The 13,673-nt window shown below is 53.7% G+C and overlaps 1 protein-coding gene across 1 annotated transcript in view; it reads right to left on the reverse strand.

Moving 5' to 3' along the window:
- Positions 1–309: 309 nt before the first annotated feature.
- Positions 310–13,673, reverse strand: part of fat2 (FAT atypical cadherin 2) — a 45,708-nt gene continuing 32,344 nt past the window's right edge. The window contains exons 20-29 of the mRNA XM_057043449.1: positions 12,510–12,707; positions 11,109–11,709; positions 10,794–10,994; positions 9,989–10,146; positions 6,093–6,537; positions 5,539–5,692; positions 4,955–5,054; positions 4,727–4,875; positions 3,879–4,159; positions 310–1,534 (exon numbers count right to left, since the gene is read on the reverse strand). Of these exons, the coding sequence (XP_056899429.1) occupies positions 1,038–1,534; positions 3,879–4,159; positions 4,727–4,875; positions 4,955–5,054; positions 5,539–5,692; positions 6,093–6,537; positions 9,989–10,146; positions 10,794–10,994; positions 11,109–11,709; positions 12,510–12,707 (2,784 nt within the window). The 3' untranslated portion in view covers positions 310–1,037. The remainder of the gene's footprint in view (positions 1,535–3,878; positions 4,160–4,726; positions 4,876–4,954; positions 5,055–5,538; positions 5,693–6,092; positions 6,538–9,988; positions 10,147–10,793; positions 10,995–11,108; positions 11,710–12,509; positions 12,708–13,673) is intronic.

The following is a 13,673-nucleotide window of genomic DNA, read 5'->3' on the forward strand; positions in this document are numbered from 1 at the left end:
TCGTTCGCGCGCTGGCTGTTATTAATGGCGGTTATTAATTATCGCGTGTGATGGAGGAACACGTGATTTTAGTAGTTGTGCCCTCACATCTCCAGAGGAAACTGATCATTAGAGAAGTCTGGAGAAAACTTTGGGATGCTTCATTCAATTAAAAAACACGCGCGTGTGTGTGTGCGCGTGCGTGCGCGTGTGTGGTACCTGGCTCTCATTGGGAGCCTTTTAAGCAGCTAGCTCGTGCAGCTAGCTCGTGCAGCTAGCTTCTCCGGCGCTGGAAGCAGCTGCTGTAGGTTAATTAGGAGGCAGCTGAAGTTGGAATAATAGATCACATCTTTATTCATCTAGACATCAATTAACAGCATCTGAATAAAATCTCTCACAGAGAAACCACAGTCAAACATGGGGAGACCCACATTCTTACAAAAATAAGCTCTGAAATGAATAAAAACACATCTAAGTTACATTCACGTGAAGCCACAACAGCAACCAAACACGACCGTTAGCAGGAAGTCACAGTCAACGACGCCGGGGAGTTTTTACAGCCACGGAACTACGAGAGAATCTGCAGATTATTACATTTATTATGAAACGTCAGCATCCTGAGGGCAGCGCGTTAAAGCGTCTCCACTTTCATGGACTTTTCTGGTGCTGCTCAACCCTCTTGAAGCTGCATTTTGGATGTTTTTCTGCTGAAACACTGCAGAGAGGAAGGAAACACTGAAACCACGGCGTCCTCAGAGGATCCAGCCCTCGTCCACCCAACGGGAGCGAAGTGCTTGTCTGTCACGCACGGAGACGGCCCACCGGTTGTCATGGCGACGCCGTTTAGAAGCTGTTGTTAAAGGGGTCCTTTTAAATAGCAGAGAGGCAAACGGCTGAACTACAGCTGAGTCAGAGGTCGGGTCCTGGAGGTGATTTTCTGGGAGTTTGGGACTGAACCAAGTGCACGATGAAGTTCCCTCCGGTGGGTTCAGAGAGAACGGCGCTGATCCGAGAACAGGTTCAGCGGAGCACCCTGTCGTGTTAGCGAGGACCCGGGGCTAAAACATGACCTCCTCACAGCTCCCGTAATCACTCTCCACCATGCTGGACCTGTCGTAGGCGCGCAGGTTCTGCCCCACGGGTCTGGTCTGAGGTTGGGCCGGCTTGGGGGACATCGGCGAGGCGGCTCGCTCCGGGTAGGACGGCATGGCCACGTTCATACGGAGGCTGAGCCGCTTGTAGCTGCTGGAGTTGCTGTCCAAGCTGCGCGTGCGCTGGGTGGGGTAGTAGCCCACGGCCGAGTACTCGTTGGGGCACTGGGACCTGGGAAGAGGAAGCCCGTCCGGACCCAGGAAGTCGTCCAGGTTCTGGTTGCTGTAGCAGGGAGGCAGAGGAGCACGGCGGTCACAGCGATCCAGCGGGAACGGGAAGCCGCCGAATCGAGAGTTCCTGCGTGAGTCCAGAGTGGAGGTGGAGCAGGTGTCCTCCACGATGTCAAACTGGGGGAACTCCTGGACCACTGGACGGCCGTAGTAGTCAGGATCAGCCGGGTAGACTGTGGACAGACAGACGGACAAACGTCAGCACACATGTCGGAATGACTGAACCCGCTCCAAACCATCGATCACCAAGGCTATCAGAGAGCCGAGGATCGTTACTGGAGCTGAGGAGGCCTGGTCTGTTACCCTTAGCTTAGAGCTTAGCTCCAGAGCTCAGCTTAGCTCCAGAGCTCTGCTTAGCTCCAGAGCTCATCTTAGCTCCAGAGAGAGGAGGCTATACAGATCAGTTGACACCGGTTCATTTCACCACCTCCACCTGTAGTGATGATGATGAGGAAGCTCATGGTTGGATTAACTGGAGTCTCATCAGCCAGACGTCTTTAACGACTCCTGGTTTTCTTGCTAAAAACTGAAGCCTCAAAGTTCCTGAACCGAAACCTGCAGCTTCAGGAATGATTCTTCTGGCTCCGCACGTTGACGTAGCAGCGATTCACGCTTCAGTCTCGTCTAAACGAAGCTTATTGTTCAGCCTTCGAGTGGCTTGAATGGACGCACACGACGCCAAAGCAGCAGCGTGCACGTGTGACACGCTGTCATGGAGTCAAAGTGGCAGCAAATGGAGAAGCTTTAGCTCCATCTGACTGTAAATAAAGATCAATCATGGATGTTGTTCAACCTCAACAGAACCTTCAGCTGCTCTTTATGGAGCAGATGTCTGCTGGCAACCATCCCATCGGGAATAAAAGCAGGACTTCTGTAGCACCGAGGCCACGCCATCATCTTCTCTGTGGGGGGTCCAGACTGTCCAGAAGCCACTAAGATCAGAGCAGAGCAGATTGTTGCTTTTCTTTGTGTCCCAGAATCCCACTGGGGACTTTCTCAGAGACATCAGATCATGTCAGTGAACCCAAGATGGACGAGAACGTTTGTCTCAGTTTGTTCACTTAAGAGGACACAAGACAGGAAACGTCTCCACTGAGGAGACGGCTGGTGGTGAGAGTGAAGCCAGAGGAACCAGAGGGAGGAGAAGGAGGAAGGAGTTCCAACGTTGGCCACAGGTAGATACTGAGGTGTTCCAGGCCGGAGCTTCCGGTTCTTCTCCGAATGAAACATCAAAGAGCGCCGTGATGAATGCCGGCAGCCTCCGGGCGGCTCACTTCGGTGGGCGGTGTGTAGAAAGTGGAACCAAAAGTCATAATTAGAGACCGACTCGTGCTCAGGACGCCTGCAGTGGGCGGCCGTGGAGCTCTGACGGCGTCAGGATCCATCAACGTTTCCCAGCAACGTGGGGAAACATCTGAGAGCTGCTGAGAGAAGCTAACAGAGCAGCTAACAGAGCAGCTAACAGAGCAGCTAACAGAGAAGCTAAGAGAGAAGCTAACAGAGCAGCTAACAGAGCAGCATTTAGGCAGTCGGGGCTCAGACAACACGTCTGAAGACGCGCCTTCATCTGATCCTGGATCCATCAGAACCACCTGACCTGGTCCAGGGAAACGTAATCATGAAGGACGACGGTGAGGTGGGGAGGTTCACCGAGGGGGGGTCACGACAGCCCTGAGGTGTGATCGCACCACAGCTGGATCAGTTCTTATCTGAGACGAAGAGGACGTTGTTGCTCCTCAAAAGTCCCCAGACTGAAGTTCAGGTGTGCAGAAGTGCTTCAGATTCAGGAATCCTGCACTTCTTCTTCCATCCTTCCCAGTGGTGGAAACTGGCTTTGATGTTCCGAAGGTTCTGAGATAAAAGGTTTAAACCTACAAACAACCTGAGAACCACAGAGGAAGTTACCTTCAATTTCCGATTCTTCTGGCAATCAGACCTAAAATGAAGGTTTTCTGTGTGTGCGTGGTTCCATGAGAGACTGCTTGATGGGAAAATTCAGGGAATAAGACGGAGGAGGAATATTAGGATGCAGAAGGCCGCAGAGAAAATGGAGGCAGGAACATGAACAGCTTTGTTCTCCCTGATCTCTTGGTGAGCTCTTAATCTTATTGTGAAAGGTTCTGCTCTTTAATCAGAGCTGCTGTGTTCCAGATGAATTCACAGCCAGTCCAGTTTCCCATGATGCACCTTGAGACACTGTTACGTGGTGACCTTGAGGAAGGGGAAACTTCCTGACCTTCACTGATCCTGTGTAGCTTAGCAACACCGAGGACGCCAGGACAGGTTAGTCCCCCCGTCACTGTTGCCCAGTTGACATTTTAGCGCACGTGTTGTGCGATTAGATCGTTTTTAAAGACCTGGAATCAACGCGTTTCTTCACTCCTCCGAGGTTTAAGACGTGGGAAGAGACGCTGAACCTTCTGCTGCAGGAATAAACTCCATGTTTTCCATGATTGGTCCTTCAGATCATTGACAAGTAATTTTTATAGAATTTCAACAAAACCAATAAATAGACACCTTCGTAGTCCATGTCCCAGTGGTTCTTCCTGATGGAGTCGTTGTCCGAGCTGGACGGAGGTCTGACGGGGAGGTTGGGGGCGACGCTGCACACCACTGGTCCCTGCGTCTTTGGGAAGGAAACCCCGCCGCCCGAAGGACCAGTGATGCTCCCTGGACGAAGTGACCTGAAGGGTGTGTTGTCGAGGTCATTGATGGGACCGACCAGTGATCTCATCTCTACCAGGTTGACGTCCTGGTTGTCGGCTTTGGGGTTCTTCGCCAGGCCGGTCTGGAAGTACCTGTGTGGGGAGCAGAATTCTGGGTTCAGTTCTGTCAAACGGGAATATCTGACATACGATGATGCAACAAGGACATTTCAGACATAAACAGTGTCGCGTCTCAGTGCGGAGGAACATGTCGGCGCCCCCTGTTGCCAGGCAGGTGTAATGCAGTCGCTCTGAGACCAGGATGGCTCCTCGTTCTTCTGGTTGGTTACACATGCTCAGTTCAACTAGACCACATCGGTACTCAGATTGTGTCTCATTTCCACCGTCAGAAAGGAAAGTCTGACACGTTTCCCATAAATTCCCCTTCCCAACTTCCCTCCACTGTCTCTCAGATGTCCTGCAGGGTCGGACAGATATGAAAGAGGCCACCGCCCCCCCGCAGGAGCAACCCTAACCCTAACCAGAGGATGAACAGCCCACCACAACGATGAACGAAGGAAACGTTTGGGACCAACATCCCGGTGCCACATATGAAAAAACTGCCCAAGAGCAAAGGTCATAGGTTCAAATGTTCCTGCAGCTTTGATAATCTACAGGAAGTGAGCGTGAGCACGGATCAGAGATCCTTTATGATCTCACCCGTTGGAGTCCTGGACACAGACGGGCCGTTTCTTCTTCTGCTGGATGTATCTCTTCCTGATGCAAACAAACAGCGCCACCAGGAGGAGGAGCCCCAGCACACTGGCGCTGATCTCCATGATCTCCATGTGGCCGATCATGGCAGAAACCTGGAGGGATTGAGGATAAGTCAGGATTTGGTGGTAGGGCTGGGGGCCTCCACTGGCTGTTGGGTCAGTTCTGGCCGACCTGAGGCAGCGGGTCGCAGTGGAAGGTGCCATCAGCTGCTCTACAGGCGAAGCCTCCAGGACACGGACTGGACGAACACACGTCCACCTCGTTGTGGCACCTGCAAAACATCCGTGCATCACTGTGAACGTTTGGACCCCCCTTTTTTAAACAGCCACCCTCTCTGGACAGAGATGTGGTTCCCTTTAACAGGAACCAACCTCCCACCATGGTGAGCTGGACTTCATGGTGCATCACAAAGCGTTACATCCACTCAGAATAACGTCAGTGGAGAGTTGGAACCATTGATGCCAACGTCTACATCTGCTGTTGCCATGGCTACAGGTGTTGCTGTAGCATTGTGCGTTCATTTTATCACAATAAAAAGGTTAATCGGAAAAGTGGCTTTGTCTCTGGAGTCCTTGGTGGTGTCTGAAGTGTTGTCAGCTCTCCTTTACTGTGAGGAGGACTTTTAAAAGCCCCCACCCCCCAGAAAGGACCGTTACAGGAACCTTCCCAGCCCCTCAGCACCCGGTCGGTCAAGAAAGGGTCAAAAAAGCTGAAGAAGGTGGATGACTGGGTGGAATCTGCCGGTTTGGGATTACCGTGCGTCGGCGTCGTCCAGCGAGCAGTTACACATGTAACCCTGAGTCTTGGGCACACACACCCGGCCGCGGGCGCACGGCTGGGACACACACGGGTTGTCGGGCAGCTCGCAGCGGGCGCCGTGGAAGAGTCCTGCACACCTGCAGCGCGGCCCTGCAGAGAGGATGAAACACACCCACACACATGAGACGAGGGCCCAGGCCAGCCGACCCCCCCGGCAGCACGCCGACACGCAGGAAAGGTCGGGCTGAGAGCGCCAGGACGCGGCCGCGGCTCCGCCAGCAGAACGCCTGAAACGTCACACAGTCGAAGCTCGTTTGGGGGAGGAGAAGATGGATGAAGCTGAGAGCTTCTGTCCTCCCCCTTCGGCTCCAGCTTCAGTGGAGGGAAAAGTGAGGAGACAATGGATAGTCTGGACCTGCAGTGGGTCTGATATGGTGGTTGGGTTCTTCTGCACTCGTCTCTGAGGGACAGAGCAGAGACCCTCACGACTGCTGGGTGGACGACTGGATCACCGGGGAAGCAAACTAAAGATATGAAGGGAAGTGCTCACCTCCACCGGCGTCCTCCTCACACAGCCCTCCGTGCTGACAGGGGTTCCTGTCGCAGGCTCCTGCACGGCTGCAGCACCGGTACACCCCAAACACCCTCCTCTTCCCCGGCCCGGTCCAGTCCCCCACGTCACCCACTCTGATGGGCTCCCCGTTGAAGGCCAGGCCTTCCAGGCAGCCGATGAAGCCGGGCAGATGTTGTGGTTCCTCTGAAGTAGAACTGGAGGCAAACAGCAAAGCACCATGGGAACGCAGCATCCGACAGGGCTCGGTCAGGGCCACCGAGGCCGAATGCTGCCGGTCCAGGGTCAGTCTAAGGGCGCTGGAGTTGACCTCAAGCAGGACGCCGTGCCACTGGCCGTCTGAGACGGGTTCGGAACTGATCGTTAAGGACCCAGAAGCTGCGGTTCCACAACTGTACCTGAACCGCAGCGCGCCGCTGGTCACCTGTGGAGGGAAAAGCTGCATCATTTTCCTCATAGACACAAAAGATGGAAAGAAATGGATCCAGAGCAGGAGTGAGAAGGTGGTTCCAACATGGATAGTCCACATTCCACACATGAGAGGATGTGTAGTGATGCTGATGCTGATGCTGATGCAGGTGCATCTCAGTAGGAAGGTGACACCAGGGTCAGACCTCTGAGGTCCAGCAGCTGACCCGTCCAGATATTAGATGATTCATCACCCACAAACCGGGCCGGACCTCATTCAGCCTGGAGCCCACTTCCTTTTATCTTAAGCAGCAGCTGCAGATCAGATGTTTGTGGCGTGAAACGTCAGATTTGGTGTGTTGGCGATGGTGTGACAGGTGATCCGATGTAACCAGCAGCCTTCCAGATGTGGAAGGAGCACGAGGACCATGAAAGCGCGTTTTCTTGGTGTGATGAGCCGTGTTTTTGCTGGAGTGTTTGGAGCCACAGGACTGAGGTGCTGAGGCTGTGGGCTCCCTGCCTGCGCCCTTTAGAACACACACGCTACACACACGCTACACACACGCTACACACACGCTACACACGCGCTACACACGCGCTACACACACGCTACACACACGCTACACACACGCTACACACTCAAACACTTGTTCAGTATTTCATCAGCAGCAGCAGGAGCCTCTTAGCATTTCAGCACACTCAGCACCCTCACAAGCTAACAAGCCAGCAGCTATTTTCCAGGTCCTGCCTTCACAGCTCCTCACCTCTTTTACAAATCCAGATGTGGGTTTTGTAAATCACCCAGCTGGGCCTTAAAATCCATCATGCATTCTTAATCATGCTCGGCTCCTGTGTTTTTAATTGCCGCAGGATGACGAGCTTTCTTTCCTCTTTGTTTGAGCAACATATTTGCAGTTTTTTAATTTTCTGCTTCTGTGAGCGAGCATGGATGAGCTGCTCCGCCCTCGCGGGCGCTGCTCCGTTTTATGTCTCATTCCCTGCGGCAGGGCTTGGAAGCGCAAGCGAGGGATGATTAAGTTTCCAGGGATGGACCGGGAAAAAAAACCCTACACATGGATCCACAAAGGCCTTGGGAGGGAGGAGAAAGATTAACGCTGCTCCGACTTTGGCCGATCGTGGTGGAGATGCTGAAGTGCTGGCTCAAGAGCAAATGGAAGACGTCCGAGGCGCCTGCCGCTTGTCTTCTCATCTCCTTGACATGATAGCAGAGTGACTTATGGCGTGATTTATGGGGATAACTGAGGAGAGACAGTAGAGTTTGACGTGCTCGGAGTTTTTACAGTATCAGCACGGCCGATGTGGTGCGGGAGAATCTAACTCCGTGGGGACTGGAGCTCTACAGCATCAGTGCTTCAGGTCTCCATAAATCAGAGTGTGATCGCTGAGAGCTTCCTGCAGGGAGCTTTAATACTGCCGGCCACGGCTCAATATCCTCGTGTAGAGCTGGTGCGTGGACTCGCATACACAAGCACAGGCCGAGGGCAGCGGCGCTGAGAGCTCCGCAGAGCTGCGCTGCTGGTTACTGCAGCCTGGAAGAACATGTGATAACATGGGGAGAGCTCCATGCTCGTGTCCTTCAGCCAGAACATCAACTCCTCACCAAGACCAAGCCTGATTACATCTCATATGGAAATTCCATTTACGTAATCAGAGGGTTTCTGCTCTCATCAGCTCTAAACCAACTGTGAGGGATCGTGGACGAGGCCAGATGAATGAAATTCTTCTGAACAAAGGTGGAGTTGGTGAAATCCAGCAGAAATGTGGGAGTGGGTTCATGTTCGTGCCTGTTCTCTGGAGGATGGACGGAATTTACGGGTAAATGAAGAGAAAGAGCTTTGATGGAACTCCTCCCGTCTCAGAGGGTTGAACACAAACGTGGTCCCACTGCAGGAGAACTGCAGGAGAAGAAGTTCTCTGACGACCACGCTCCCAGATTCTTTTTGAGGTAATTTGTGCTCGGCATGAATCATGCAGGGAGCGTTGGTCTCATCTGAGAACCCAAACCCAGGAGGCAGGACCTCAGGAAACACTGAGCAGCACGTCTGAAGATCCGCCAGAACCAAAACGCTGTATTGTGCGCGAGCGCACGTGGAAGCCACACAAATGAGACGAGCCCACGAGGGGAAGCGAGGCGCCACGTTTCCAGTGGATGAAAGGCCCATTTTTTGTTGGTTCTCTGTTTGGAGAATTATTCATGTCTCTCAAACAACACAAATATTCAACATTCTCTTTCAGCATTTAAGGTAGGCAAGCAGATGAACCTTCTCAGCCCGGGAAAGTCCTAAAAGAGACGAGTCCTCATTAGTCTCCTCTCTCTGGGACGCCAGCAGCATGATGCAGCCTTGAGAGCCTCCTGCTCCATTAAAGAGCAGCAAAGAGCTGATTGTCTCCAGGAAGAAGGAGAGAAGAACAAGTTAGATGTGGAAACCTCCATGGAGAACCTGTCCTGGACACGTCTGTAGATGATCCGCTCCTGCGCCTCTCTGCTGTGTCAAGAAAGTTCCAAGATGATTCCTGAGCCCGGTTCACTGGGAATCAGAGCAGCAACACACCCACAAAAGCACCAGCAAAGGTCGTCCGCTCCAGACAGAACCGGCTGGAAGTTTGGAAGAACCCAGCAGAAAAGGCGAAGCGAGGGTTCCATCAGGACTAAAAAGGACGGTGGGATCAGAGACAAAAGCAGATGTTTCCAAAAACGTGACAGCCGACGTGATCTGATCTCAGCCGGGATCAGACACGAATGCAAACGTGACATTTGAGATGAGGTGTGTGAATCGTTTAAACTGGGCAGATGCGAGACCTCCGGCAGAAGAAACCAGCCGCTCTCCTGGCTCAGACGGTAAATTAGCCCAACGGCTAAAGCGCCACAGGCTGCAGAGATCAGGACTTCATCTCTCTGATCCCACAGCGGCACCAAACAACCCCGATGACTCCTCAGGAGAGCAGAACATCACAAATCACTGCTGGTCTGATTCCTGCTAAGTGAGGTGCTGCTGGCACGTGAGCGTGTGCTCGTGCTGCTCCTCAAACACCTTTAAATCTGCTGTTTTCACGTCTCTTATTCGCCACCAATGAACCGAGCTCTGCTGAACGGCTGAGAACGTGATGCTTCAGTCTGATAACAGCACATCTGGACCTTTGTGCTGCTCTTCACCCGCTCCTCTTCTCAAAGCCTCTCCGCACTGTTCAGAAGATCACCGAGGCCTCCTGTCACAGCCCATGAAATGGACCACAACATCTCGGGGGGTTCTTCAACTTTGACAGGAAGAATTTCAGTCTTCACAGTCGAGGTCACGGTGAAGGTCAAGTGTTTTTGGAAAGAGAATCTACAGTGTCCCTGCGTCAACGCCGCTTCCTGTCACATGATCATGCATCATCTACAACATCAGCACCACCTCCCAACCCCCACCTGTCCTGTCTGGACCTCTGAACGGCCGCACAGATACCTGCAGAAGGCCCCAGTCCTTGGTGCTGTTGGTGGAGGCCAGGAGGCCTCGCTCCTGGAAGGTCTTGAAGCTCAGAGACAGTCTGAAGTTCTGGTGGTCCTCATCCATCCTGTGAAGGTACTTCAGGTAGGATTTGCCTTCAAACTTCACTGCACTTTCTGCAACATAAGAACAACCGGATGATGGATCCTGCAGGAGGTGGTTGGTCTGTTTACAGAATATTGGAATGATGTCACTTCCGCTTTCTACAACTTCTTGTTTTACGCATGTGTAAAAGACCGAAATAAATGAGATGAGCCGGGATCCAAGCAGGAGACTTCAGTCAGTGTTGGTCGTGTTTCCTATAATCAGATTACTGCCGTTATCTGATCACTTTACAGGGATAATCTGATAAGGATCGGATTGTAACGACGCCCACTGAGCTACCAGCACAGTCCTGCTAACGATGCTAACGAGTCCAACACATTCAGGACCTGAAGATGCAGGTTTAGGTGCTTTCTCAGTAAAATATGAGACGTCTGTAAGATCAAAGCAGAGTTGTGGCTCCGAAGCAGCACGAGGCTTCGTGTTAGCGAGGGTCAGGCTCGATGGTCTGACCTGCTCAGGCCTCTGTGAGGAGTTCTCTGACCTGCTCTACTAAAACATGAAGCAGACTCAAGATGTTCCTGTCAAACATCTCACGCCTCTGATCCTCAGAGCGTCGCTGGGGGGTGGAGGTCAGCAGGAGCTGGCTCCCACGCTCCAGGTGTCCTGCTCGGCCCTCTGGAACCAGGACGCCGTCCTCCTCATGAGCGGACCAACGTACCGTTGCAGGGGCAGACGCTCTCCCAGCTGTGATGGGGGGTGATGTAGCTGGCCCTGGCTGTGGTGAAGTGACTCCGCAGCTCTCCGCTCAGCTGGACGGCGTTCCTGCAGCCCCGCGGAGGACAGCCGGCGCCCAGACAGCCGTTGTGCTTCACCCTGAGGAGGCGGAGCCCCAGAGAGTCCTCCATGTCCGAGAGAAGATCTGCATTAAGGGAGGGAGCTGAGGTCAGAACATCTCAACACCAGGGATCCATCACAGCTCCCAACAAGGACATGATACCACATGGGGATGGATTTGGGATGTGCGTTACGTCACCTGGGAGTCTGTTGGGGGGCAGAGGCTGAGCAGGCCCAGCTGGGGTCCTCCAGACCAGCAGGACCTCCAGGTCCGTGCTGCCGTGCAGCTGCTGCAGGCTGGCCAGCTGCACCTCCTGCCTGGGGACGCTCAGAGCCAGGCCCAGGCTGCGCTGGAGGCCCCTCCAGTGGTCGCCCAGGAACTCCTCCGGCGACAGTCCCACCAGCTGAAGAGTCAGACCCAAGTCCAGCATCCTCTGGTCGGCGGCCCACACGTGAACTCTGACCCCCGTCCACACGCTGAACTTCCCGTCGGTCACGCTCACGTTCAGGGTGTAGAAGCCCTCCTCCAGGCCTCCCTCTGCCCAGATCTTCCCAGTGGAGGGGTCGATGGAGAACCTCCCCTCAGCAGGGTTCTCAGAGACGAGTTTGTAGCTCAGGACATCCTGCAGGTCCTGGTCGGAGGCGTGCAGCCTGCCGACGACCTGGTTGGCAAACAGGCCTCCAGAGGTGGAGATGAAGACCTCCAGAGGCACAACGGAGGGGGGGTACCTGCTCTGCTCAGTCACATTGATGTTGACCACACAGATGGAGGACAAGGGGGGGTGGCCGCTGTCTGTCACCTGATTGGACAACACAAACATGAGCCTACAAACCTCCAGAACCGGACTGAGAACCTGACTGAGAACTGGACTTAGAACCGGACTGAGAACTGGACTGAGAACCTGAGTGAGAACTGGACTGAGAACCTGACTGAGAACTGGACTTAGAACCGGACTGAGAACCGGACTGAGAACTGGACTGAGAACCTGACTGAGAACCTGACTGAGAACCTGACTGAGAACCTGACTAAGAACTGGACTGAGAACCTGACTAAGAACTGGACTGAGAACCTGACTGAGAACCTGACTGAGAACTGGACTGAGAACCTGACTGAGAACCTGACTAAGAACTGGACTGAGAACCTGACTAAGAACTGGACTGAGAACCTGACTGAGAACCTGACTGAGAACTGGACTGAGAACTGGACTGAGAACCTGACTGAGAACCTGACTGAGAACCTGACTAAGAACTGGACTGAGAACCTGACTAAGAACTGGACTGAGAACCGACTGAGAACCTGACTGAGAACCTGACTGAGAACCTGACTAAGAACTGGACTGAGAACCTGACTAAGAACTGGACTGAGAACCTGACTGAGAACTGGACTGAGAACCTGACTGAGACCTGACTGAGAACCAGACTGAGAACCAGACTGAGAACCGGACTGAGAACCTGACTGAGAACCAGACTGAGAACCTGACTGAGAACCTGACTGAGAACCGGACTGAGAACCTGACTGAGAACCGGACTGATTCTGTCGCTGCTCTCCAACAGGTTCTCAGGTCTGAGTCCGGTTCAGGTGGAGGAGTCATCACCGTACCTGGATCTTCAGCTGGTGATGGGCTTTGACCTTCCTCCTGAGGGGGGCAGAGAGCGACAGCAGACCACCCTGATCCACGTGGAAGCGTCGCTCCTCGTTCCCACTGACGATGTGGAAGGAGAAGGGCGGCCCGTTCCGGGGAGTGTCCCTGTCCGTCACCAGCAGCTGCAGGACGCTGCTGCCCGTGGACTCGCCCTCCTGTGGGGAAACAGTCCCGTTAAACCACTGGATCTCCTCCTGTTGGGTCTCACCTCTTTAAAAATGACCTAAGCTCCTCTGAAATATGGGTTAGAAATATCAATAGAACTTGTCTCTGTGGCTTTCATGGCCCAGTGGGATTAATAGAGAAGCCGTTATTAATCTAAAGGCGAGAGCGAATCCAAACAACAGAAGTTAATAACCGGCCACGGCTCCAGGCTGCTCCTTTAAATTTGCAATTAGAGGCTCGATCACGCAGCGGCGCCCGGGGGGAGAAGGCTCCGCCCATCCTGGCGCTGATTCACCCACGCTCACAGCAGACGGGCACATGTGCCTGGGTGGGGCTACTGTTCCTGGTCCAGGGTGGGGCTACTGTTCCTGGTCCAGGCTGGGGCTACTGTTCCTGTCCAGGGTGGGGCTACGGTTCCTGGTCCAGGCTGGGGCTACTGTTCCTGGTCCAGGGTGGGGCTACTGTTCCTGGTCCAGGGTGGGGCTACTGTTCCTGGTCCAGGTGGGGCTACTGTTCCTGGTCCAGGGTGGGGCTACTGTTCCTGGTCCAGGATGGGGCTACTGTTCCTGGTACAGGCTGGGGCTACTGTTCCTGGTCCAGGGTGGAGCTACGGTTCCTGGTCCAGGATGGGGCTACTGTTCCTGGTACAGGGTGGGGCTACTGTTCCTGGTCCAGGGTGGGGCTACTGTTCCTGGTCTTACTGATCAGTGAACCAAGCAGTAACCAAGTGTTCACAAGTATCAGGTACAACAAATGAATAATCAGGTGTGGGTCCATAGGGCCAGATACACACACACACACACACACACACACACCACACACACACACACACACACACACACTGAATGAGCGCCCCCTGCTGTTAGGAGACCAGGGAGAAGATGCTGCAGCCTCCCGTCTGATCTCATCATGTTGGATGCACATTGATGACATCAGGACCTCCTGACGATGATGAT

Source organism: Takifugu flavidus, chromosome 9, assembly GCF_003711565.1.
Source record: "Takifugu flavidus isolate HTHZ2018 chromosome 9, ASM371156v2, whole genome shotgun sequence".
NCBI classification, from domain to species: Eukaryota; Metazoa; Chordata; class Actinopteri; order Tetraodontiformes; family Tetraodontidae; genus Takifugu; species Takifugu flavidus.